This window comes from Toxotes jaculatrix, chromosome 21 (assembly GCF_017976425.1).
Source record: "Toxotes jaculatrix isolate fToxJac2 chromosome 21, fToxJac2.pri, whole genome shotgun sequence".
NCBI lineage: Eukaryota > Metazoa > Chordata > Actinopteri > Toxotidae > Toxotes > Toxotes jaculatrix.
Genome location: NC_054414.1, coordinates 19,401,862 through 19,428,119, shown reverse-complemented (window position 1 = coordinate 19,428,119; position 26,258 = coordinate 19,401,862). Strand labels below are relative to the sequence as shown.

Below are 26,258 nucleotides of genomic sequence, written 5' to 3'. Positions count from 1 at the left end.
AAAAGTCATAAAAAACGTCATAGTATAGTATGGCGCTTTTTTCGGGCAAAAAAAGTCAAAATTTCTTTGGACCTCAAAAAGTCATAAAAAACGTCATAGTATAGTATGGCGTTTTTTTCGGGCAAAAAAAGTCAAAATTTTTTTGGACCTCAAAAAGTCATAAAAAACGTCATAGTATAGTAAGGTGTCAAAATCGGACAAAAAAAGTCAAAAAAATTTTTGACCTCAAAAAGTCATAAAAAACGTCATAGTATAGTATGGCGCTTTTTTCGGGCAAAAAAAGTCAAAATTTTTTTCGACCTCAAAAAGTCATAAAAAACGTCATAGTATAGTAAGGCGTCAAAATCGGACAAAAAAGGTCAAAAAAATTTTCGACCTCAAAAAGTCATAAAAAACGTCATAGTATAGTATGGCGCTTTTTTCGGGCAAAAAAAGTCAAAAATTTTTTCGACCTCAAAAAGTCATAAAAAACGTCATAGTATAGTATGGCGTTTTTTTCGGGCAAAAAAAGTCAAAAAATTTTTCGACCTCAAAAAGTCATAAAAAACGTCATAGTATAGTATGGCGTTTTTTTCGGGCAAAAAAAGTCAAAAAATTTTCGACCTCAAAAAGTCATAAAAAACATAGTATAGTATGGCGTCAAAATCGGACAAAAAAAGTCAAAAAAAATTTCGACCTCAAAAAGTCATAAAAAACGTCATAGTATAGTATGGCGTTTTTTTCAGGCAAAAAAAGTCAAAATTTTTTTCGACCTCAAAAAGTCATAAAAAACGTCATAGTATAGTATGGCGTTTTTTTCGGGCAAAAAAAGTCAAAATTTTTTTCGACCTCAAAAAGTCATAAAAAACGTCATAGTATAGTATGGCGTTTTTTTCGGGCAAAAAAAGTCAAAAAATTTTTCGACCTCAAAAAGTCATAAAAAACGTCATAGTATAGTATGGCGTTTTTTTCGGGCAAAAAAAGTCAAAAATTTTTTCGACCTCAAAAAGTCATAAAAAACGTCATAGTATAGTATGGCGTTTTTTTCGGGCAAAAAAAGTCAAAATTTTTTTGGACCTCAAAAAGTCATAAAAAACGTCATAGTATAGTATGGCGTTTTTTTCGGGCAAAAAAAGTCAAAATTGTTTTGGACCTCAAAAAGTCATAAAAAACGTCATAGTATAGTATGGCGTTTTTTTCGGGCAAAAAAAGTCAAAAATTTTTTGGACCTCAAAAAGTCATAAAAAACATCATAGTATAGTATGGCGTCAAAATCGGACAAAAAAAGTCAAAAAAATTTTCGACCTCAAAAAGTCATAAAAACGTCATAGTATAGTAAGGCGTCAAAATCGGACAAAAAAGGTCAAAAAAATTTTGGACCTCCAAAAGTCATAAAAAACGTCATAGTATAGTATGGCGTCAAAATCGGACAAAAAAAGTCAAAAAAATTTTGGACCTCAAAAAGTCATAAAAAACGTCATAGTATAGTATGGCGTTTTTTTCGGGCAAAAAAAGTCAAAATTTTTTTCGACCTCAAAAAGTCATAAAAAACGTCATAGTATAGTAAGGCGTCAAAATCGGACAAAAAAGGTCAAAAAAATGTTGGACCTCAAAAAGTCATAAAAAACGTCATAGTATAGTATGGCGTCAAAATCGGACAAAAAAAGTCAAAAAAATTTTCGACCTCAAAAAGTCATAAAAAACGTCATAGTATAGTATGGCGTTTTTTTCGGGCAAAAAAAGTCAAAATTTTTTCGACCTCAAAAAGTCATAAAAAACGTCATAGTATAGTAAGGCGTTTTTTTCGGGCAAAAAAAGTCAAAAATTTTTTCGACCTTCAAAAGTCATAAAAAACGTCATAGTATAGTAAGGCGTCAAAATCGGACAAAAAAAGTCAAAAATTTTTTTGACCTCCAAAAGTCATAAAAAACGTCATAGTATAGTATGGCGTCAAAATCGGACAAAAAAAGTCAAAAAAATTTTGGACCTCAAAAAGTCATAAAAAACGTCATAGTATAGTATGGCGTTTTTTTCGGGCAAAAAAAGTCAAAATTTTTTGGACCTCAAAAAGTCATAAAAAACGTCATAGTATAGTATGGCGTTTTTTTCGGGCAAAAAAAGTCAAAAATTTTTTGGACCTCAAAAAGTCATAAAAAACGTCATAGTATAGTATGGCGTCAAAATCGGACAAAAAAAGTCAAAAAAAATTTTGACCTCAAAAAGTCATAAAAAACGTCATAGTATAGTATGGCGTTTTTTTCGGGCAAAAAAAGTCAAAAATTTTTTTGACCTCAAAAAGTCATAAAAAACGTCATAGTATAGTATGGCGTTTTTTTTCGGGCAAAAAAGTCAAAAATTTTTTGGACCTCAAAAAGTCATAAAAAACGTCATAGTATAGTATGGCGTTTTTTTCGGGCAAAAAAAGTCAAAAATTTTTTCGACCTCAAAATGTCATAAAAAACGTCATAGTATAGTAAGGTGTCAAAATTGAACAAAAAAATCAAAATTTTTTTCGACCTCAAAATGTCATAAAAAACGTCATAGTATAGTAAGGTGTCAAAATCGGACAAAAAAAGTCAAAAATTTTTTCGACCTCAAAATGTCATAAAAAACGTCATTGTATAGTAAGGCGTTTTTTTCGGGCAAAAAAAGTCACAATTTTTTCGGCCTCAAAATGTCATAAAAGTTTGTTTTTTGGAGTTTGTCAAAGTACGGCGAGTGCGAAAGGCAAAATGGTGTAGTCTTTCCAAAATGGCCGACTTCCTGTACATCATGGAATTTTTCTCCAAGAGGCTTTTTTTCTCATCTCGACGTGATGCATCTGTGTACCGATTTTCAAGTCCGTAGGTCTTACGGTGAATATTTTCACACTCTAGGGGGCGCTGCAGAGTGGTACTGAAGTGTGCACTCAGCTGTCAACCTGAAAATGTTGCCGCTGGGTGTTGTACATCGGCGGTTGTGACGCGTATTTTGAGCCACAAAAAATTGAAAACTTTTTATTTTAATGTTACAAGATCACCATAATCTTCAAATTTAGAATTACATTTAAAAAATGAACGAACTAAAATAAAAATACATTTAAATTAAGTACTCATTCTTTATTTTCCAAAGTCACAGGGAGCCACAGCAGAGGGATGAAAGAGCCACATGCGGCTCTGGAGCCGTGGGTTTCTGACCCCTGGTCTAGAGGGTTTCTATGCTGCTAACTCTTACAGAATAATAAAGCCTTGGAAGGCAAACAAACACTCAGAAGACACTGCATGTTGATCACAGGGTGTTTTGAAAGGTGACATCCTGCTTATTCGTCACTTCAGAGCTGACAACCACACCTTCCCACCTTCCCTTTAACTTCCTGACATTTACACACACAGAAAACAAAGCACTGTAAGAAGTCATGATCCTGACATCAACTCTCCATCACCTTTCAACCACCTGATCAGACAAATAAGACTTAACATTGAACTGATCTGTCCCACCTAAAAGGATCATGGCTCAACAAGTTTAAGTTTTTAAATATTTAATCCAAACTTTTAAGTTCTAAATGTTTTTACTTATTGTTTCAATGTGCTGCACACTTGTCTCCCTTTTTTAAATAAACCAAATTATACTTAAACGTTTTTTTTTTCCAACAGTTCAGCTTCTAACAACAGAATCATATAAAACTGCTCCAAACAAGCTCATTGTAGCCAATGTACAGCAACAGTGTCAGTAACAATAGTCAGGCATTCATTCTCATTTCTCTTACAAACAGATAAAATGGTAGAGATGGGCTGAAGCTTGTCAATACTGGATGTATAATGTGCTGATTTACATATGTAAAAATCCCATTTGTTCAGACTAACCTCTGTGCTGACAAAAATATAATTTCACTGCCTTTTAATACTGTTGGGCAGGTTTGTATTTGGAAATACTGGCCTGTTGTGTTGGGCGTTATTACGAAACATACAGTATGGATGTTAAAGATTTATTTGTACCAAGTTATCTGTCCCTTTAATATCTCTGCCTGTATGAGTACTTGTGGATATTGTTGCAAATCAACTAGCACTGCTGCTTTCTGGAAATGTTGGATTTACGGGGGTTTTTGCATCAATGTGATGAAGTACTTTGATTTGTCAGATATTTAACTTGACTGGATTCATCAAAAACAGACATTATATTGGTTTCTTAACTGAAGTTCAGGAAATGTACAATGTCACGATGCACTGTATATCACTATTGTAATATAGTATTACACATACTGTGATGAAGATTTCTTCTGTATTGCCAAGACTATTGGCCCATGTCATTACTGCAGAACTAGTGTCTTTGTAGCAGTCCAAATACTGAATATCTCCTTTTGCTGCCAATTTGTTTTGGACCTGCAACATGGAAATGGATTTCCATGACCATGTGTTTCTGTCTCTGCTCCAAAATAGAAAACAAAAACACTGTCCTTATTTGTCTCTAAGCAGAAAATTCTTGTACTGTTTTCTACTTACATGAAACCATGCATTGTTATATTTTAAAAACCTGTTAAACCTTGAAATCTTGAACTTTTTCCTTCACTTCTTATTATATTGACAGAGTAGAGCTTGATTTTCAACAAAGAAGGGTTGGTTGTGTTGGTAGTGGTGGCGCTCAATTTGGTTGAGAGAATGAGCCACATATTTATGTAAAACAGTACAGCAGTGATCCTGATACATAAAAGAAAGAAAAAGTCACAGTCAAAATTTCAGGTTGTCCGAGTTCGATCAGCTGTTTCCACAAAAAACATTCTGTAACCGACAGGAGCCATTAAAATTCCCTTCGCTTCCTTCTGTCACACTAGCATGTTCTTTGTCTCTGAATAAACCCAAATATTAACATTATATTACTTGTGATACCTCAAGGATTCTCATTGATTTTCATTAAGACAAGTTAAAGCAGTTTTCAAAAAAGTACAAAGTCTGTGGCGCTGTACAGTCGTGTTCAAAGTGCTGATCCTTTGTCAAAAAGCCAAAAAGCTGATGTTGTGTCTTTTACTCTGCAACAGTTGGCACAACAGTTAAACTGTCCAGGTGGTTCCACACTCATCAATACTCCCTATCATAAATTAAGAAGTGAAAGAGGTGGCAAATGTGATGCTCTCCAAAGGCATGTCCTTCCATTTTGTCTCTGTAATCTGAAACATATGCAGAATTCAACACACATTTGCTTTCATAGAGTCTTTACATCATACACACAGTATATATTACTATTCTGTAAATTGTATATATTAACCATACTCTTTTCAGTATTCTAAACAGCTTATGTCAGTCCGACGTTGTGGTAAGACAGATTTTTCAAAAGTGTCCACAGGCGGTAAGAGGCACTGTCTTGTGTTTCTAAAACCTGACGTTAAAAAATAAATCATAAGTCATGCTAGCAGGCCAAGTTGCTGTCAGAGTGAGGCAGTAAATATCCACAGCTCGTTACTCTTTCTCTCCATCTTCGCTGCTTCCTGCAAAAGACAAAATGAGGCAGAAAGAATTAATGTAAGTACTACAGAACCGCATCAAAACAGCGCCTATGGGATAATGCACATTGCAAGTTGCGGAGAGACACTGCACACTTTTGATTTTAATTCAGCTGCTGTAGCCTACAATTCACTGCAGCAAAAATACATTAAAAAATCTTTTTCAGTTTGTATATATAGGCTATTTCAGGGGTCAGCAACCCATGGCTGTTTCATCCCTCTGCTGTGGCTCCCTGTGACTTTGGAAAATAAAGAATGAATATTTCATTTAAATGTATTTTTATTTTAGTTCGTTCGTTTTTTAAATGTAAGGCTATTATTTAGCAAATATAAATTTCGTAATCTCCGTATCAGTTCAACACAACACACTATAGTTTTTATACATAGCATGCAAGTTTTCTGTGAGTTTTTAAGGTTGCCGACCCCTGAGCTATTTGAATACGCATATAGCGAACGGACTTTTTTTTTTTTTTTATTTAAAGTTGGCAGTACGCCGCGTTATTTATATGGTATGTGCCAGTCCAGGTGTGTTTTTTGTATGAAAATTGTTTTATCTGAGAGTACTTTCTTTATATTCATGTTAAAAGAGCGCAGCTTTGTGCAATATTTATTTTAGAAGTTACGCATGGGAGTCAGTTGACGGCACTTATTTGATACAGCCTATACTTTTCAACATAAAGATTCTAAATTGACATACTTTGATATCATTCTTATATATCCTGCATATCATTTATCATTTTAATCTCAATAAATTCAGATAATACAAACATTTAATAAAAACATTTGTCCGGTAAATTGAAAACCTGCCGGTGTTGTTGTCCGGTGCCAGGTTTTTCGAGTGGAAACCCTGAATTAAAAATGATGAACGTAAGGCTCAGACGGCGTCACCAAACCGTTGGCTTGTGCCTGCACCGTTCAGAAGCTGAACACTAAACACAAATACTGAAACAATAACAACATGCACGGTCTTCTCCGCGCTGTCACGTAATGACGTCACGTTCATAAACTTTATCAAACGTCTCCAAAAGTAAAACATACTATACTACTGAAGTAAAACTGAAAATTCAACCACACAAGGCATTAAATAAATTATGTTTAATATTTAATCCTTATCTCCTATTTACTGTAAGTGCATTGCATTTTTTACTGACGTATTGAAACTGATACGTTGCTATTTTTAAGACCTCGCGGAATACCTTATTACCGCCCAATCCTATGTGGTACATTTAACTCTGATTCTTTGGCAATATGTTGTAGCCAACAATGGCATCTTTAAAGGGCCAGTTTCAAATACTGCCACTAATACAGGTAACAGAATTTAATTTATTTTAGTTGTTAGAGGACTCACCTCCTGCTGAGTCCATATCAGAGTCAGAGATGTGAGTGATGGAAAAACGGGACACGTTGGAGGGAGAGACAGTGAAGCGGGAGTACTGCACGGCTGGTTTGGTGTCCGGGGCCTTGGGGATGGAGCGGGTTGGAGGAGAGTCAGAGGATACTGAGGATGTTGGTAGAGGCAGCAGGGGAAAGTCATCCTCCCACTCATACCCTGCACCTGAGAGAAGACAGTGAGTACATGAGTTTTCTTGATGCTCATACAAGCAGATTAATCACCTCTTTCTTTTTATCAGCGCTGTATTTAAACTAAAACTGTATTCTTGTACTTACTCTCCTCTGAGATGTTCCCATCAGAGTCATCTGAGGCATTAACCTTCTCTTGGGATTTGTTCCGTGAACTCTGACCATCTGCCCCCAAAGGGAAGCCATGCTCAGCCAGCTCTTTAGTTGGGCTTTCCTACAGACAGTGAAGTAAAGTAGAAGAAATGGATAAAGTATTTGTTAGATAGACTTAACATCAGATCTGGGCAAGTGTCAGTTAAAGCTGTCCTACTTGGTTTGTGCCATTGGGGGTAGCATCACATCTAAACTAGCTCACAGATTCACTGCCACTAGCTCATCACTCATTGTTATAACTAACATCTTAGCAAACAGTTGACTACTTTTACAACTCACAGACACAGCAAAATAAATAAAACTATGAATGACCCTTTTATATCACACTAAAACACATTACAGTAAGTCAGATTAATGCCAATATATGTATTGATTAATGTATGATTAAATAATACAAAATTGATTTTGATTAACGATTTGTATATTCTCTCTTTGCTACTCACTTGATCGAACAGATAGACCGTAACATCGTCAAAGAAAGACACAGTCTTCTTCTTTCGTTCAAGCTCCTCCTCCAGGTTCTCTGTTGTAAGCAGAGTTGGCATCTTAAGGAGGCTGCGTAGTTTGTGGGCTTCGCTGTCGTCGCTCACCACAATGGGCACCGGGTGACACTCATCCTCGCTGTCTTCCCCTCCGCTCTGTTCCTGCACACTATAGGTTCGCAGCTCCTCATCTGACTCGTCGCTGTCATCTGTGTCACCGTCCTCTTCATCTGCCTCTTCCCCATCAGCCGGAGACCCTCGGCCCTCTGTTGTAGGAAGTGGAGGAGGGGGAGTGGATGGAGGTGGAGGAGAGGAAGAAGAAAACCGCCTGGTGTTTGTTGTGTGTTGCAAGGCCACCTCATCTTTGGGTAAAGTATGCGGGATGTCACTGGATGTCCCTGATGTCCTGTTTTGAATTGACATGATTTCTGGCTCTTCTGTTGTTTTTGAGGTTTGAATAGAGTCTTTCATAACGTCTGCTTCCTCCTCCTCTACCTTGATGTTAGAGGTACAATCTCCATTTAGGGCCCCAATGGCTTCTTCCATGGCCCCCACCACCTCTGCGGCCCAGTCTCCTAGAGATGAGCTCTCCTCCTGGGATGGCCATTCATCCAGTCCTCCTTCTGTTATTGAAGCAGTGTCAGAGGGCTCCAGAGGCAGCCCCAGTTCCTCATCCTGGCCACACTCCTCTGTCAAATATGGCTCCATCTCTTGTGGAGGAGAAATTTCTGTTCCTCCTGTTAATATGTGTTTCATTTCAAGTTTAATGTCTTTGTTTGCTGAAGTGGCCTTAAGTTCTTCCTCCTCTTTATTCTTCCTTTTCTCACCCTTTGTTTCTTCCATTTGCTCTTCCTTTTCAACATTTTGCTCATCTCTTACTCTCTCTGATAATTCTTCCCCTTCATCCTTAGACTGCCTTTCATTCTCATAGTCTGAAAAGTAAGCAGAGTCTCTGTATGGGGTCTCATCACTTAGTGGTAAGAAGATGTGGTCACCTGTCTGTGAGGCCGAATCTTCACCCAGTGATGGTTCACCCTTTGTGGACACTGCTTTAGCTTCAACTCCATGTTCCTCCAGCCCCTCATCTTCCTCCAGGCTAGTATCAATGGTAGGCTTTCCCAGAGGTTGTTCACGGGGTTCGTGAGGCTCTTTGGGTACAAACTCAGGGCTCTCATTATTTTCTGTGTCATAGCCACTGTCCATAGCTTTAGGCGAGCTGGAAGGGTGGGAGGACGCAGGGCTGAAGCCTTCACAAGACCCAGCTGCAGATGGTAGATCCATGGAATCCATGGAATCAGGAGTTCCTACCTGCTTCTGTAGTGACTTGAAGGCAGGAGAAGCGTTCAGCTCACTGGACTCATCTGCGAAGATGCCTGAGGTAACATCAGTGATATCGTCTGTGATGTCGTCATCGTCATCGTCGTCGTCGTCACTGCAGTCGAGGATGTCAGCGAGGCAAACATTGGAGCTGCCTCGGTCGACACCACTATCTCCAGTGTGACTCAAGTCTGACTGCGGATCTGTGAGGGCCACCATCACATGCAAGTTGTCTGAAGGAGGAGGAGTGGTTTTGGTCATTGTCAGCGTCACCTCTTCTATTTTAGGCTCTGTTGGTTTTTGCATGATTAGATTTTCCTTGATTACATCCTCCCTCTTCTCCTTCAGTGGAGTATCATCAGATGTAAGGTCAACATACTGCTCTCCACTGTCCTCAGTCTTTATCAAGGTAGGTTTGGCTACAATGGGACCTCCTGGAGCTGGTGATAGATTGATCATCTCCTCATTGCTTGGGATGTCAATTATCTTATCTCTGATGTAGTTGCTGTGACTGTAGCTGTGACTATAGCTGTTGTTTCTGACTGGCAAGCCAGTAAGTGGGTCAACAAAGTGGGAGTGGCAGCACTCTCCAGATGTTGGCAACTGAGTCTCGCCCTCATGGCACAAGTAGATGTAAGCGTTGCAGTTGTCTGAAGGCACCATAGCATGGTGTTTACTCAGACTAAGGCAGGCACTATTGTCTTTGGCCTGATGAGGCTCAAGATAATCAATGGGTTTGGGTAGTGAGTGGAAAGCCAGGCTGTGCTCTTCCGGCCAGGAGTCTTCAATGTCTGTACTTGGCATTGTGTAGTGGAAATCCACATAAGCGTCCTGTCTGCAGCTGTGGCTTGCCCGTCTGTGGTGACCCACACTGCTGTGGCGGTGTTTTGATGGCCAGGTGTTGCAGGTGTGTCTCTCCACAAATATGTCCTCTTCTTCTTCCTCCTCTGACTCACTCTCTCTGTGCCCGATGAAGAGTGCCCTCTCTGTCTCCATGTTGATACTGACAGAGTGGCTGTTGTGCCTGGTGTGGCTGGGCATAGTCTTCCTAAGGGAGCCCATCATGTCGTAGTAGCCCCCAGTCACGTTCTTTCCTATGATGGAGGACTGACTTGTGTCCAGGTATGCGTCTCTGTAGGGCTGTTGAGGTGGACTGCTTACAGATGGGGATATACCCAGTGGATTCTCCAACTCACCCAAGGCCTGACGCAAGCTCCTTGACCCCCAGCTTTCCTGATGGTGCTCACGAGAGAGCTCACCTCCAACCAGATAGTGACCTATTCCCAAAGGTGGTGAGTGCTCATAGTAGTAACCCCCATCTCTGTCTTTATAGGACACATAGTGACTAGACTCCCAGGGTCGCAGAGGGCTGCTGTCCGACACTTGCCCCAAAAGGGGCTCCATTGTCAGGGAGATGGCAGGACTTGAGTCATTGGAGTCGTAGATATCTGACTTATGAATGTCTGCTGACCAGTAGGGACCCATGTTCTTAGCCTGTGATGGGCAGGCCATGCACTCGCCTGAGTCTGCACTCCCAGTAAGGAAGCTCCCACTGCTACCCTGATAGTCTGGGCTGTAGGAACACATGGTATAGTCCGGATCAATGTTACAATCCACTGGCTCTTCAATGCGGATATAATATTCACTGCTTACTGAGGGGCTATGGGCACTGAGGACAGGAAGTACGCCAGGAGCATGTAAATGTTTTGGTTGGAAGTAGGAAGGAGAAACTCCATGGCTGAGGCTCTCCATAGGGCAGCCTCCCACAATGCCCCCTGGTGGGTAAAATGCTTCCTGGCAATGATGGTTGACCTGACCCAGGCTACTAGAGGAGTCTGGGGCTCTATAGGACTGGTCTGCCCTGGCTTGTTCCCACTTGTACTCAAAGTTCAGGCCATGGCTGGTTTCAGTGACTGTTAGTATGTCATCCCCAGACTCTGAGTGGTAGCCATCACCTGTTGAAAACTGCTCAAGGAGAGGGAACGAGGAGGAGGTTGATGAAGGGTGGTCTCGTGACATTGCAGAGGCACCACGGTGGCTGTTGAATCCAGTATTGGGACGCAGTGAGTTCCAGCGCCTCTCGAAGTCCTCCTCTGCCTCGCTGGCCCCCTTGGCACACAAGTAGCTGAGCAACAAGTGGACTTCCTCTGCATTGGGTCTCTGATCAGGCTGGAGCCAGCAGAACTGCATCACCTCATACCTGAGAATCCCAAAAATGAGATGAAAAGAAAAACAGACAGTCGTGTATGAAACAAAATATGAAAGAGAACATTTGACATTTCTGGTGCAATACATGTAATGTGGCCCATTGCAGTAAAATAACTAAAAAACCTTTATCTTAAAACTTAATCAGTCATTTGATTAAGTTGTAATATTGTAATAACAGGACTAAATAGGCAACTGAAAAAAAAACTTCCCCAGGACAGGAAAGCAAAACTAGTAGGATAAGTATTATAATGAGAATCCACTCATGCTGGAAGAGATTTAATTGTGTTTTGTTGTGTTTGTCCTTCCTGTTAAATAATTTAAAGACGTTTCTAAATGCGTTTCCGTGTGGGTCTCACCAGCGCTCAGCCAGGGGCACGTTGAGCAGCGGTTTGGGCAGACGCAACTGCTGCTCCCTCACAGCGTAGGTGAGGACTTGTCTGTCAGAGTAGTGTCTGTAGGGCTGGTTACCCAGTTCAAACAGCTCCCAGATAGTCACACCCAGAGACCTGAGACACAGGACAACATGGACATTGTGGTGATTAAAAATTAAACAGTGATCAGAACAAGTATGAATCGTTCCCCCTATGTACACATACTAATAGTTCCTAAATAGTCTTTGGTTATTTTGTTTCTACCAGATGTTGCTCTGTTGGGTCTGATCAGCCACCAGCAGGTTTCCATGCACCTCATCCACGAGCTCAGGAGCGATCCAGCGCAGCGGCACGTACATCTGATCTGATGTCACATAGTAATCATCCTGACAGGAGGCGTGAGTAAAAAGTTAACAGCCATTTAATTCTGACTCACAAAGTGTCACTTTTCCAAAATTCTAAACTAATTTATTCGCAGGGTTGTTAATAATCTTGGTAAATTGAATATTCTTGAAGACGATAAATGAGAGTGAGGAATGAAATAATCTGTAGAAACTCACTTGGGTGGAGTAAATGTTAGATCTTTTGTAGATGCAAAACAACTCAGGCACGTAAGGATAGTAACTCCCTAACAAGCTCACTTACTCATTCATTCATTCATTAATGCACTCATCCATCACAGACAACAAACTGTACCAGAATCCCTTGCTTGTCTTATCTATGACTTTTTCAAATTCAGCCAAATACTCTGGACAAATTAAATTATACACTTGCAGAATAATACTGTTTATGTTTGCATATATTTCTGTGTGCATGTTTCTTTGATAAACAGACCTTGTACTTAGTGTGGGACAAGCCATAATCTCCAATCTTCACTGAGACATCAGCAGTCAATAAGCAGTTCCTCAAAGCCAGGTCACTGGTGACAGAGGGGGTGATGGGGAGGGAGGTAAACAGCTGTTCACATTGGTCACATTTCTTGAGGCACAAAAATATTCACTATGCAATATGCACTAACACCGACTGCAAGATAAAATAATTAATCTTTTAGATTTGGCCTAGTTCAACACTCCTGTCTTGGAAAACACACTTTGACATCCACTCCTGAAAAAGGTGCCACAGACTGAGTGGAGGTTTGAGTTGTTCTGCAGATGAGAGGACACCGCCTGCAACAAAATCACTGATGCTGGAGTCTGTAGGGAGCACTCAGGCAGCACCAGGATATTGTTCCAGGAAGCAACCGAGAAGCAAACGGCAGAATTTACTGATTGTAACTCAGCACTGGCACAGTGAGTTTAAGTTGTATGTGATATTCAGTTGCAGAAACTGCTCACTACCTGTGCGTGAAGTTGTGTTTGTGCAGGTGCAAGAGTCCTGAGGCAATGTCACAGGCCATCCGCTGAAGAATCAAGGGCTCAGGGGTCATGGTTTCTGCAGTCCTGCAGCTTCGGAGGTAACCCTTCACATCTCCCTGGATACAACAGAGAAATAAAACGTGTGCTACAACCTCTGGCCACTGGAGGGCAGTGTTGTTTTTGTGCTGTGAATTGTGTAAAAATGGCTTGGAATCAGAATGTGCATGGAGGTCCACCAACTAACAGTCTTGGTGTCCTCAGTTACAAATGTACATGGGATTTCTTTTGTTTTTCTGGGATGACTGGATCATTCTGGCCTCCTCAGTGAATGAAGCTCATTTTTGGACTGAAATTTGCTGCTTGGCAGAACCTTTGTCTTCCTCCATCTTATGGCCTTTATAAGTCTGATCCTACAAACCATAACAGACTCCTCAGGTATATCTCAGTGGTTTATTGAAGTCATGGCTTTAAGTGCTGTTAAGTTTTAAATCCACTGAGCTAATCAATCCAGAGGAGCTGATGGATTTTATGCTGCTGTTTGAGTGATGTTAGTGTAGCGTGACTTAGTGGTAACTTTGGTCTTGGCTGCCAAATATTTTCAGCAGCTGCCAAGAAAGTTTTATTGCCAAAAATAATTAACAAAAAATAATAAAAAAAAAAATCCCCATAAATTAAATCTAACAAAAATGTTTTCAATCCACTTAATGTACTGAACCCATTAAAGGATGTAATACAGACTTTCAATTAAAAACAGGGGTCAAAGAACTTGACAGGCCCTTTCCTAAACTACATATTTCATACTGTCGTTTTTAAAAACACTCTATGCACCAAATGTGGTACAGCTTAATTAAAAAACCTTTAGCAGCAAAAGTACATTTATGGTGATTTCATTAAAATAGTACTCCTCTCATAATCCTCCATTTGAAGAAAATGTTACCCAGAAGTTGCGCTTGGTGTGTAATTATCTCAGATGTTAATAACATCTCAGATCTTAATTAAAATATCTTTATACATACTGTAAAGCGTTCTCACCACACTGGCCTGTGGGTTTGGATACTCACCAGTGGACAAAACTCCATCACCAGCAGGTAGGGAGTGACCTCAGTGCACTGAGCCAAACACTGCAGCAGGGCAGGGTGCTGGAGGGCTCTGGAGAGCAGAGGAGCAGAGGAAGAGCATGAGACTGATACTTTCACCTGGCAACACAAATATTTTATGAGCTTATCTCAGGCATGAAAAGTAAAATCTGCCTTCACAAGGTTTCTGGTCCCTCCAGCAAGAAGGTGCAGCAAAAAGATAAAATATTCTGTACTGGAGGAAAATTCATTTCTACCACCTCAAAACTGACAGTACAGTACTTCAGTAAGTGTAGGAGTTACTTCTCTGACAAAACATAAATTCAACCTGAAAGACAGGTGATGGAGGTAAATGTGTACCGGTATAGCTGCGCTTCCTCCAGGAAGTGCATCTGGTCCTGCACGCTAGCACTGGCTTTGAGTTCCTTCACAACCACTTCAGTGGTATTTAGGCCCGCGTTCACCTCCCCGAGCAGAACCTGAAACAGTGCAGATAGAGACATATACGCACACAGAAGACAGAAGGACATTTACACACAAGCAAACCGGTTACATGGCATGGATGGGAGTGACCATTACACAAAGACAGACAGGAATACATGAAGCAGTCATGCAGGAGTTCAGCAAAGAGAATTCAAAGAGAGCGCAGAGACAGAACAATGCAGACAGACAGACACAGATGGACATACCCAGTCAAGGTACACAAGGATGGAAAGGATGGATGTATATTCATGAGTGAACAGTATGAAAAGGAGGAGAAACAGACAAAGAAGCAGAGGGAGAGAACAAGAGAGAGTGACAACATGTTATCTGGTTGTAAAAGCACACCTCATGGGTCAGCCTGCAGTGGAGAGCTACTACTTTTTTTTACCACTAATTTTACCAAGGTATAAAAAATTTGTTCTCAAGGACTAAGACTATCACTTCTGGGACAAACTGACATCAAAGGCACGAGGCTCAGGCTGGTATTACACACTGAGACACTACAGGTAACACAGCGTGTCGGACATTTTTAACTGAGCACATTCTAAACACAGCAGAGATCACAGCAAAACCTAATAGCCGTGATGTTAGGCTCACTGATGCTGCGTTTCATCTACATGGCAGGTAGGTGCAGGGACAGCAGGAGCGACTGTTAAAACCACCAGCAGGTAGTTATGAAGACTGAGGTGTTTGAAGTGGCTTACCTTCCCAAACCAGCCATTCCCGATCTCTTTCAGGTAGAGAAGACTGTGTCGCCCGAGATCTGTGGATTTCAGGAGTTGGACTGGAGGAAAAGAGGAGAGAGGAAGAGGAGTTACAGTGATGGAGAATCCTCCAGCAGCCGCCTCTTGATGGAGACTTACACTTGTGGTTGTGCAAGCTTCATCCCATTTACTACAAATAACACGTTCCATTACAGATAACTGATTTGAAGACTAATGCGTTACAGAGATGCAAATGTGTTTGTCCCGCCAAGTTATATAATCACAATAATATATCAGTAAATAAAAACGCTTCACAGTCAGATTTGCCTTCTTTTCATATTCTTTCAGTTTTAGTTTCAGGGCCACTAAATTGTTTTTTTTTTTTTTGCTTTTTATGTTAAGTTAGGAGCCATTTTTGTACCATGAATAAAAAGACACACTACACATTGTACGTGTGCTGCAATCTTTCATCAAACTAGAAAAAAGTAAGACTTCCTGAAGTGTTTAACCCACCACTTAGAATGTGGGCTGGAGTGTAGCCTATGCTAACTGAACTTTAATGATTAGTGAACTCATTAGAGCCTTCACTTTTTATTCACTCACCATTTTAAGTCTTCTTTCATAAATAAATTCTGAAATCAGTCTGAGAACTAAAAATTTTAAGTTGACGTTAAATGGATGAACTCATATCGAGATAAGTTAATTTCCAATATGATGTTGGGACTTATTGCTTTAGTACACAGAAGAAGAAAATAATAAAAAATAATAATTATATAAACATAGGTCTATACATATAACTCGTAACAGTAACCTGAGAAAACGCACCACATCCAGGTTCTTAAGTGGCCACAGTAGAATCCATCCTCTGTCCAATCGATTGACATTAACCTTCTCTATAATGTAATATCCAAACTCGGCAGTGGACGATGCCCATGGTCTTATTCTATATTGAGCCTTCACTGGCACCGATCTGTCTGACTGTCCTCCAACTCCCTGATGCATCTCTGTCAGCATCCCCAGAGTCTTTCCTGCTTGCTGAACACACCCGACCGTCCTGCCCCAGCTCAGACAAATTAAACAGGATTGACGCCAACAGCTCCCCCACCCCGTCCCTCCATCTCTCGCCCCTCACCATATATTCCTTTCTTTCTTTCTGCATCTCCCACGATGACACTGAGATTCTGGGTGTAGAGGAAGACAGACACATCTTTGTGGTGCTGCGTTCCTCCTCCAGACTGCCACACAGTCCAGTCACTGTGTGGAGGCCATATTGGACACCCCTGTCTCCTTCCACAGACTGGTCATTCCTTACACCCACTCACGCTCTCTCCATCCAAAAGCAGAATACCCACCATTGTCTGGCTGCTTAGGGCAGCATGGCACCAGTTAGGACCAGTTAGTACGCACACACTGGGGCTATTATCCACCAGCTCCTTGACATAGGAATGAACTGAGTTTTGCGGATAACAGCAGCAGGCAATAGGTCCAACCTACGCCATCATGTTAACCTCAAATATTCATAACACTGATGGAACAATGAGCGAGGAGAGAAACAATCCTCCCAGGATGTGTTAAAGACTTTACTATAATATATGTTTTTCATCAGCCAGGGTTTTGTTTTCAGTCTTGTGTTTTGTTCTGTCTCTTCACAAAAAACTTTCTTGATTTTTTGTCCATGGGTTAGAACAAGTGATGAGTTTTTGTTACAGTTATAAGATTTTTTTTTTAGGATTTAATTACACCAGTATATAGGGAAAATGTTCACTCACTCAGTGTTTTCCAATTTTATTTTTTTCAAAAACACTCACTGTGACTGAAAATACTCTGACTACCCTGTTAAGTTCTCAGATCTCTTTACAGCCAATACACTAACCCAATATAAATTTGACAGTACTGTCTGGCCTTTTCTAAGCTGTGTGCTACTGAGCATCTCTCTGAAGAATGCATCTCGCTTAATCGCTATAGTAGCCAGGAAGTCTTTAGCAAGACGCACAGCAGCTAAATCACTCAGAGCCAAATGGAATTCCCATTATCCTCTTTCACTCCAGTGCATCCTGGTCCACTCTCTGCTGAGGTGCTGAGCTGGAGTGCTGTCCTTGGACAATCATTTAAAGTCACTTAAGACATTTGCCCATTGTTGTTGTGTAACACAACAAGACGTGGTTGCATGGTGAGGATTTAGAGGTTGATGTATGCAAGTGATTGTTAGAAGGATCCATGGAGGACATGTATCAGCTCTGAGTGGAAGGAAATGTCTGTGTGTGTGTTTGTGTGTACATGAACATGAGAACTTGTGTGTTTTCACATGTGTCCTCTGGGTGGGCGTGAGCTCCATTTGTCTTTGCAGTGCAGCCTGCAGCACAGAACAGCTGCATCAGGGTGGATCCTGGGGACTGGGCCCTGGACTGAGCCAAGCTCTTACAGGACTGGCGTCTCATTAGGAACTCCACCTATCTATATAGTCCTTCAGCAGCCCCAGTGCTCAGCAGGATGACAGAGGAGATGGGAACATTGGCTGAAAGTAACCAGACTTACTCATAGCTGTTTAGAACTTGATCTCCACACCTACCTCAGATCTTAAGAATTATTAGAGATTGGAAATCTGAGACTTGCACATACACTGTGTTAAAAGCAACCTGAAGACCCTTTCACTCTGGTACTCATACATTTTTTATTTTTTATATTTTTACTTGAACAATCACCGCTCCTATGCATTCTTTTTATTTTCCCCTTTGCTTTTTTGATTCTTGTGCTATTCTCTGTTCTTCTATTCTTTCCTTCACTCTGTATGTTTAGTTTTTTCGTTTTAATATTTTATCACCATGCAAAGCACTTTGAACTGCATTTATATAGAGTGTTGATATACAAATAAACCTGAGCCACAAAGGAAAACAAGTCCAAATGCAGATGAAAAGACAGAAAACAACAGCAAACACAGATGAAAAAATTTAAGACAAAGCTATGACCAGTACAATAAAATGATTTACAATTTCTGCTAGAAAAACAGAAAATAATTTCCTGTAATGATGTCACTGGGTGAGGCTGTCCTCAAGGTGCAGTAATAAATCCCTGACCTCTACTACAACTCTAATGGTTTCTACTATTCACAGAAGACAAAGCATATGTTAAAGGGTCAACTCAGCCATATCACAGACAATAGAGAGAAAATAGTTTAACTTACCCCAAGTGGTAATTAGCCAATCAGATAGTTTTGGTTTAAATAGCTGAGGTTTTGAATTATCTGCCTCTGAAAATGTTCCCACCAGGAACTGTAGCATTTTTTTGGTTTTTCAATAAACTGGACTCCACAAGTGAAATTCCATTAACCTTCCCTGTACTGAAGTGTCATCAGAGACCTCCTTTTTTCTTTTTGGTATCTCAAAGCTTCAGCAAATAAAACCAAACCTGTCTGCATAGTTAGATACTAGAAGGAGTAACCAGCTCTTATCTGTTGGTCCTTTATGCACTGCCCACGTGATGAGTGTGGGTCAAACCCTATGGAAATGTTCACATTTACATCTGAGCTTTGATGTGGACCAGTACACGAGTTAACTGCGTGGGCATGATCCATTAAGTCTCACCACACTCCACTGTCAAGTTTATCAGGCATCGGCCCATTGACACACAACAAGGCCCATTGTCACACAGTAGCAGAACGCGAGAAAGAAGGGGACAGAGTGAAGGAGGCATATTCTCACTGGGGTTTTGTGCTCTTGCATGCCTGACATACCAACAAGCAGCAGTGTAGGCTGGCTGCCTGGACTTTATTATGCAACAGGCAGATGTTTGTGGGAGAGAGTGAAAGTTAAAGAGCACAGAGTTCATTCTGTAGGGACCTGCAGTGCGGGATTGTGGGATAGGTGGAGACCCAGCTGGCCAAGGCTAGCGTGAGGGCGGTGCTCACTCCAGGGACAAACTTTGACTAATGCCAGATACACAGCCCTCCTCACTGTTATATTACTCTCACACCCTTGACATACACTTGCTTGTGTATGGCTCTGGCACTTCTACAAAGTTCTTGCAAGGTTTGCATCAGTTTGCAGCAAAGAATTAGAAACATAAATTACAAAGCAGTGACAAAACCATCAAACATGATATCATGATTGGATTTTCTTCGACCAGCCGTTCATCTTAAATTTGATCTCTTTTGAAAGAAAGGGAAAAAGTGTAAATCTTTTTAAATGTAGAGTGGGGATTTCTCTGTATGATTCTTTAAACCTCAAGACTTTTTCATGGTGTCACCATTTGAAATATGGCAGTGTTGTTGTTGTTGAATCATTTTGTTCATATTTCCTCAAACGCCAGATTTTTTCTTTAAAAACATTTTGATTTCACTTCTATACGATTTTCCTTGTGCTTGGCTGCATATTACATGAGTTTGTATACAGCAGGTGGAGCCACTGAAGGACTCATCTGAATTGAACTGAACTGAATGTTGACTCACCTGATCGAGCAGGTTGCTTGGCAACGGGCAGGGACACCTCAGTGAGTGGCAGGATGTAAACGTCGGGGCTGCCCTGGGAGGCCGGCGAGGCCAAGGTGGACATATCTGCATGGTACTCCTCCCCGTCCACATTCTTGAATTCCTGGAACACACGTGCACAAAAAATGAAGAGGTCAAAGGTCATGAAAAAGAACAGGTTGCTTTAATTAGACTGTTCTTTGCTTCTAAGTTCAAAGATGTGAGGACATGAAGATGCAAACGTGGAAACAAACTTCACAAACGTGCCCTAATCTGCACCAATGTATGTACATAGCATGCACTGAAAGCAAAAGAAAATGTAATACAAGAACATAACTGAAAATTGATGATACTTGGCTCGACCACTGAAGCAGAACTGGGATGAAGTGAAGCAAGCTGTCCTGGCACAGCTCAGTGTTTCTCTGAGCTGTTTGTGAGACTGTTGGAACATCCCAGTGCAAACAAAGCCAGTCTGATTTACCCAAAGATTATTTGCTCTAAGATTACAAGTATCTCAATCCTCTACTTCACAATTAAGCCGGATGATTTTAGTGTTGAGATACTTTCTGAAAACAGTGAAATTTCTGTGACTCACTCTCACTCAGAAAGAATGTTATTTATATATATATCAAGATTGACCATGCAGATCTACAAAAATAATGAGCAAAGTGAAAAGGACTTTTGACTGAATTTCCTGCACTTGAGTAAAATGGCCTCTGATCCAGTGCTCAGCCTAACAGGCCCCAGATGGCACATGGCAGAAGAGTGATCAATAAATCCTCACAACTCTGAGTGGATAAGAGAGGGATTAGAGCTTGATGGCCTGATCTCACTCACATCACCAGCAACAAAGAACTTTTAATATGTATTAACCATAATTATGTACAAAACAGATCAGTATAAAACTGTGCTGAACTGTGTGAAATCACTATGAACTGAGGAACTAGTTCTTACTACCTGAGGAAACTTTGTAAAGTTTGTATCCATGCATTATTTTTTTTCTCTTGCTCTTGTTTTTTTGATGGATCTGCTCATTGGATGGAGCATCTTTCACAAAGTGAAAAACTGCTCTGTAATTACACAGCTGCTTTTGGAGTAATGATATGGACAATAAAATTTAAATAACCTTATACTCCAAACAATAACTCGGGAAGGTATATACAGAAAATTTAAACCATTTTATGAAAAATAAAAGGTGCAACACTCTTCAAAAGCTGAAAACTGAAGATTTTGCCACAAACTCAGGTTGCTTGTCTTAAGTCTATCATTTAATTACAGTCATTTTGTTTCATGAATTCCAAAAGAAATAAACCAATCAATGTTTTTGGATTCTGGCTTTTGAAAACCCCTCCAGATGCGCACGCCAGGTTTCTGTGGCTCTTTTCTGCTTTTTCTGAGTTTTCCAGGTTAGCATGTTACATTGAGGCCTGAGCTGGAAAAGCAGCAAGGAGCCCTGAAAGAATCCTTATGTCTGCTGATCGTAGTGACACATCACAGGATAAGAGGACGAGGAGGGGAGGGAGTTGGCTGCATCCACAGACCGGATGTCAGAATAAAAGTCTCTTAGTTGGAAGCTGGAGAGCAGCAGGGTCGCAATGCTGGAAAAATGTGACCTGTTGCGGCCCTATGCAACACCCACACAAACACACACAAACACTCACACACACAAACACTCTCTCGCTCTCACACACACACACACACACGCCTCCATCTCTCACTTCATCCCGTCCCCTAAGAATGAACGCAGTCTCATGCACACTGCACACCCTCCCACAGCCTCGCATCCAAATCTTCACACGGCCCTGCTCGCCCTTCTAATTCAACATGTGGTTTCACTCTTCACATCGACACACACATGGTCACACACACAAACATACACACACACACCCCATTTACTGAATAGATTGTTTCTCACTTTTCACACATCGTGCAGTAAAAAGGTCTGCTAGAACGCAGGTAACATTACAAATGACTCGTTTTGACTGACAGAACAAAGCTGCTGGACTTTGCTATAAAACAGACAAAAAAGCAGGAAATCATCAAATTTGAAAAGATAAAACCAGAGTTTGGAATTTTTAAACTTTTTTGTTTTTTTAGTTTCAGTCACTCCACTAATCAGTCAGTTGCTTTAAAACAAAGCAGGAAAGTGTTCCCATTTTGCTTCTCACATAGAAATTTGCTAAGACTGAGTGAAGTGATGGCAGAAACACATTACAAATCATATGATTACTTTCTTAGACAAAAATATGTATAGATTCGTTTTGTCCTTTTAATCCCCCTTCCCATCTGAATTCTAAAAAAAGACTCCTGCTGTAGAACAATCAGCTCTCAGCTCAGAGTGTTTGACCCCACAGAGTCCCTGCTAACTTACCTTTCCTCAGAGTCCATGGGTGAGGATGCCAACTGGCCTCAGCTTTGGTTACAGCGTCTCAAAGTCTGTCTGCTTTTCTCTCTCACAAACACACACATAAAACCCCACACACTCTTTGCGCCCCCAGGGCTCCCATTGGTGTGATGGGTGCAGGGCAGCAGGAGGTTGGCGGTGCCAGGGAGAACGGCTGCAGAAAAAGGCTTCATCATTCTGCAGAGAGAGTCTCATTGTTGAGTCCTGAGAGGAGGAAAAGGAGGAAGAGGCTTTGTAGCTGACCACTGACTCTCCCTGGGACTGCTGGGGATGGAGGGATGGAGGGAGAGAAAATGAAAGGAGGGGGGAGGAAGAAGGAGGAGCAGTATCTCCCAGTTCACAGATGAGACCAAACCTGTGGTCGTCTCCTGAGGGAGAGGAGAGAAACTGAGCCCCCGCAAAAATGTGAGGGAGAAAAATACAAGTGGGGAGAGGGGGGAGGAAGAGGGGGAGGAAGGGGGTGGGGGGTTTCACATACTATACTTGTGACATCACTCTCTCTTCCTCTCTTTTTCTCTCTCTCTCCCAAAAGCCAAAGAACATCTGCAGGGCAGTCCCCTTCCCCACTGCACCAACACACTCCCACACCTAGTTTTGTTAACACTATACTTGTGAGGACCATCCACTGACTGCTTTCTTCTTCCTGACCTCTGAACCTGACCTTCACCCTCAACTCCACCCAAGTCTTCGCCCTTTCATTTAATCTGTAGTCTAAACAGTCTGACATCCTTAAGCTTTACTTTCATTAGGCAACAGAACATCCTTCTTTTTAAACCTTAAAAGCCCTTTAAACCTTTCATTTTAAAATTAAAGGAGGATTTACATGAGTAACAAAAACAAATGGTTTGCCCAAATGTTGCTTTTGTGCCTCAATCCTCGCATGAATTAATGATAAAGGCTTTTTAATAACATGAATTAAGGTTCATTTAGGTCCACTGTCCCTGAATCTTACAAACTGAAAGAAATTTGAGGCACTAAAGTTGGAATATGTGTATCTACATTATTGGAATGAGTGAGGCAGTTTATTTTATTCAAAGGATGTTTCTCCTGGTCATTGAGTCTGAATTTGTTTACCATATTAAAAAAAGCGAATTCAGCTCTAGTTCTGGTCCCCAGGTCAAAGTCCTGCATCTTCTAAATGCACTGAAATTTTTTGATTTGGCTGTTGTGGCTCTCATGTATGGTAAATACGAAGCTACAGCCAGTAGCCTGTTAGCTTAGCTGAGTTTGAACACTGGAAACAGGGGGAAATGCTACTGCCTATCAGCAGTAAACTCAGCCCTTACAGCAGTGAGAACCACCAGAGGAAGTTCCTCATCTTTCTGTCATCTTTCTCTCTTGTCTCCTCTTGAAGTTTTTTTGTTTTTTTGTTTTACCGCTGAAATTCCCTCTTCCTGCTCTGGGAGAGGCTGTGTCTAATTCCAGATGGGGCCCCGAGGCCGGATGCACTGTGGGCTCATGGGTAAGCCCTTCCTCACGCCCTCGCGCCCTCTCTCTTCCCCCTCCTCCCACCCCGACACACCCTGACAGGTCCGACCTGGGTGGTCCAGTCTGCCTTGGACACAAACCAGACACGAGGCACATCACACATACAGTATATATCTGACACACGTCAGTTTGGATACAGCTTCAAAACAAGTCACTGAGATGCACATTTATAAACACATACAGTGATCAAGAGAGAACAGGATGTTATGTAATATGGCTACAGACACTCCTGTAATCAGTGTGGTTTTTCTTCAGACACATTAAGGATGGAGAGGAAATGAAAGAAAGAAAGAAAGAAAGAAAGGCTGAAGGCACAGAGAGTGAGTAGAGAAGATGGAGATGTGCCCAGAGGTGAACTAACGTCATTATTAAAATAATCTTACATGTTCCCGACTCTGTGAGAAAAGTCATCTGACATGTTAATCGTGTGGTTCTCTTCATTGTCTCACACTGGTATAAACGTTCATGCAGTTTCCTCTAAAGCAACTTGAATTATGTATGTAATTGCTTATATAATGCTGTGACATAAATTCAAAAGTGGAGGAATAACTCATGTTCTTCTGACAGAGTCCAAGTATCGTGCAGGAATATGAATCACAGCACAGACATGCTATGGAAGAAGAAAGGCCAAAGGTGTAATGTATTATATTGGGACTGTAACTAGTTTTTAGTTGTGATAAATGTGTCAGTTGTTTTTAATAATCCTTCAGTAATTCATAAGTTTCCAGAGCCAAAGGTCACTTATTCATTTTTTTTTTATCTCGTCCAACAACAGTCCAAAAACAAAAGATATTTAGTTAGCAAAGATTTAAAGCAAAGAAAACGGTGACGTCAGGCAGTTTGTCGGTTTGTCCAGACTGAAATCAAGAACTATTGGATATATTTGTGCAGACATTCATGGTCCCAAGTGGAATTAGTGTAATAACTTTGGTCATTCATTCATCGGGTCAATATTTTAATTTGTCCGATACGTTATGATCACATTGAGTACAGAGCTGCTACAACTGTCGGCTGTTGAATTTTCAGTTTCAGTGCTACATCAGAGTGTCACATTGTCCATGTTGTATTATGTGTTGTGTTTGTAATGACAGTTAAAGGCACGGTGGAGAGCTTAACCTCGAGTGAAGCTCAGGAGCAAAGTTTTGATGATTCCCCGTTTTGTTTGTCTGATGTTCAGGGGACACACAAACACACACACATGGGTAACGTGATGTACATGCCATCACATTTGTTAAGCCTCAAGTAAACACACAATGAGACTTGGTGAAAAACAGCAAACATAAACAAGAAAACTCCATAAGCTGATAAGTTTGAACCTGTAGGTGAATCAGCAGGAACACTGCACTCACGTTTCCACATCCAGCACCTTAACTCACACAGAAAGAGCACATTCACATAGACACACATCCAAGCATTTTTGCAGTTATATGCATGGTCCCACCATCCGTCCAATGCACACACACACACATGCACACACACACACACACACATGCACACACACACACACACACACACACACACACACACACACACACACACACACACACACACACACACACACACACACACACACACACATGCACACACACACACACACACATGCACACACACACACACACACATGCACACACACACACACACACACACACACACACACACACACACACACACTCTTCCTTGTTTCCTGTCCTATTTTCTCCGGGGCCGTGACCCATTTCAGCCTGCTGCTCAGAAATGGGGTCTACATCAACAACACAAGATGATCCTGAAAAGCTGCAGGCCTCCTGCCGCTCCATCAACACTGCCTCTACCACCTTTGTCTGCTACTCTGTTTAAATCCCATCAACATTTTCTGAGTCTAAATGGATGGAGACCTTCCGTACAGAGTATAATAGACGTGAGTGAGAGGACAGGGAATGTTCTGTGTTTGCAGTAATGCTCCTGGGCAAAAAAGTTAGAGCGTGTATCTCTACGCAAGACTCCATAAAAAACTTCATATGATTTAATGCGTGTGTGTATGAGGATGCAGAGTTGTGTCAGTTTGTTTATGCCTCATTTTTCATATTTCTCGTGGGAGCCGATGAGGAATGATGTTCTGTACATCAGCTCAGGAACCTTTACCTTAAAGCCGATTTTGCCCTTCTTGCAGCAAAGGCAGGCCAGCATGAGGAAGACGAAGGTGAAGAGGCCCGAGAAGGAGATGGCCACCACAGCCAGGGACGACGACCAGGACAGCTCACTCAGCGGAGCGCCATCTGCAGGAAGCAGTGTTACAGACAGACAGAACATTAACTGAGGCATAAGACTCTGTATTGTTTTTGTGAAGTGCAGTCATGTGATCAAATTCATATTAAAGCACATATGACATAAGAGAGCAATTAGAGTACAACAATAAAGGGATGTGTTCCGTTGCATCATTTCTAATGAAATATACAGGAGCTTATGAAATGACTCTTTCCTCAGGAGGGATTATATTTCCATTTAGAGACACTCACATGTTTGATTTATATCCTGGCGTCATGTTTTTGCTCAAAATGAAATGTTCCGAAACATCAGAGCCCTGGAAGATTTATCCAGCACACAATGAACCACATTACACCTCTGCACAGAAAACCAGGCTAAAAATGCATGTGTTGATTTATCACTGTCACCTCACAGAGAGGGAGACGCAGCACAGACTTTATCAGATTCTTACCTTCTGATGTATATTAATTCATGCATT

General features: G+C 41.1%; 1 protein-coding gene across 5 annotated transcripts; it reads right to left on the bottom strand.

Annotated features, from left to right (window-relative positions):
* Window positions 1-3,553: 3,553 nt before the first annotated feature.
* aatkb (apoptosis-associated tyrosine kinase b) lies at window positions 3,554-25,786 on the bottom strand. 5 transcript variants are annotated; one of them, XM_041067168.1, is made up of 13 exons: window positions 25,658-25,786; window positions 19,627-19,768; window positions 15,183-15,262; window positions 14,356-14,474; window positions 13,981-14,068; window positions 12,902-13,035; window positions 12,399-12,483; window positions 11,829-11,950; window positions 11,550-11,699; window positions 7,630-11,185; window positions 7,121-7,247; window positions 6,801-7,007; window positions 3,554-5,437 (listed from the first exon to the last, which is right to left on the bottom strand). In XM_041067168.1, exons 1-13 carry the CDS (start codon window positions 25,700-25,702, stop codon window positions 5,409-5,411), a joined length of 4,884 nt encoding a protein of 1,627 aa, XP_040923102.1. In that variant the 5' UTR covers window positions 25,703-25,786; the 3' UTR covers window positions 3,554-5,408. The 5 variants fall into 5 exon arrangements, with proteins under 5 accessions (XP_040923102.1, XP_040923098.1, XP_040923100.1 ...); XM_041067164.1 differs by lacking the exon at window positions 25,658-25,786 and adding an exon at window positions 22,016-22,279; XM_041067166.1 differs by lacking the exons at window positions 19,627-19,768; window positions 25,658-25,786 and adding an exon at window positions 16,071-16,233.
* Window positions 25,787-26,258: the final 472 nt, after the last annotated feature.

Excerpts from the sequence above, each read along its gene's own strand:
- aatkb (XM_041067168.1), bottom strand. The coding sequence starts at position 25,702 with ATGCTGGCCTGCCTTTGCTGCAAGAAGGGCAAAATCGGCTTTAAG. Across the intron at positions 11,700-11,828 it reads ACCCAACAGAGCAACATCTG|GTCTCTGGGTGTGACTATCT; the intron begins GTAGAAACAAAA and ends CCTGTGTCTCAG. Across the intron at positions 7,248-7,629 it reads CGGTCTATCTGTTCGATCAA|GAAAGCCCAACTAAAGAGCT; the intron begins GTGAGTAGCAAA and ends CACTGTCTGTAG.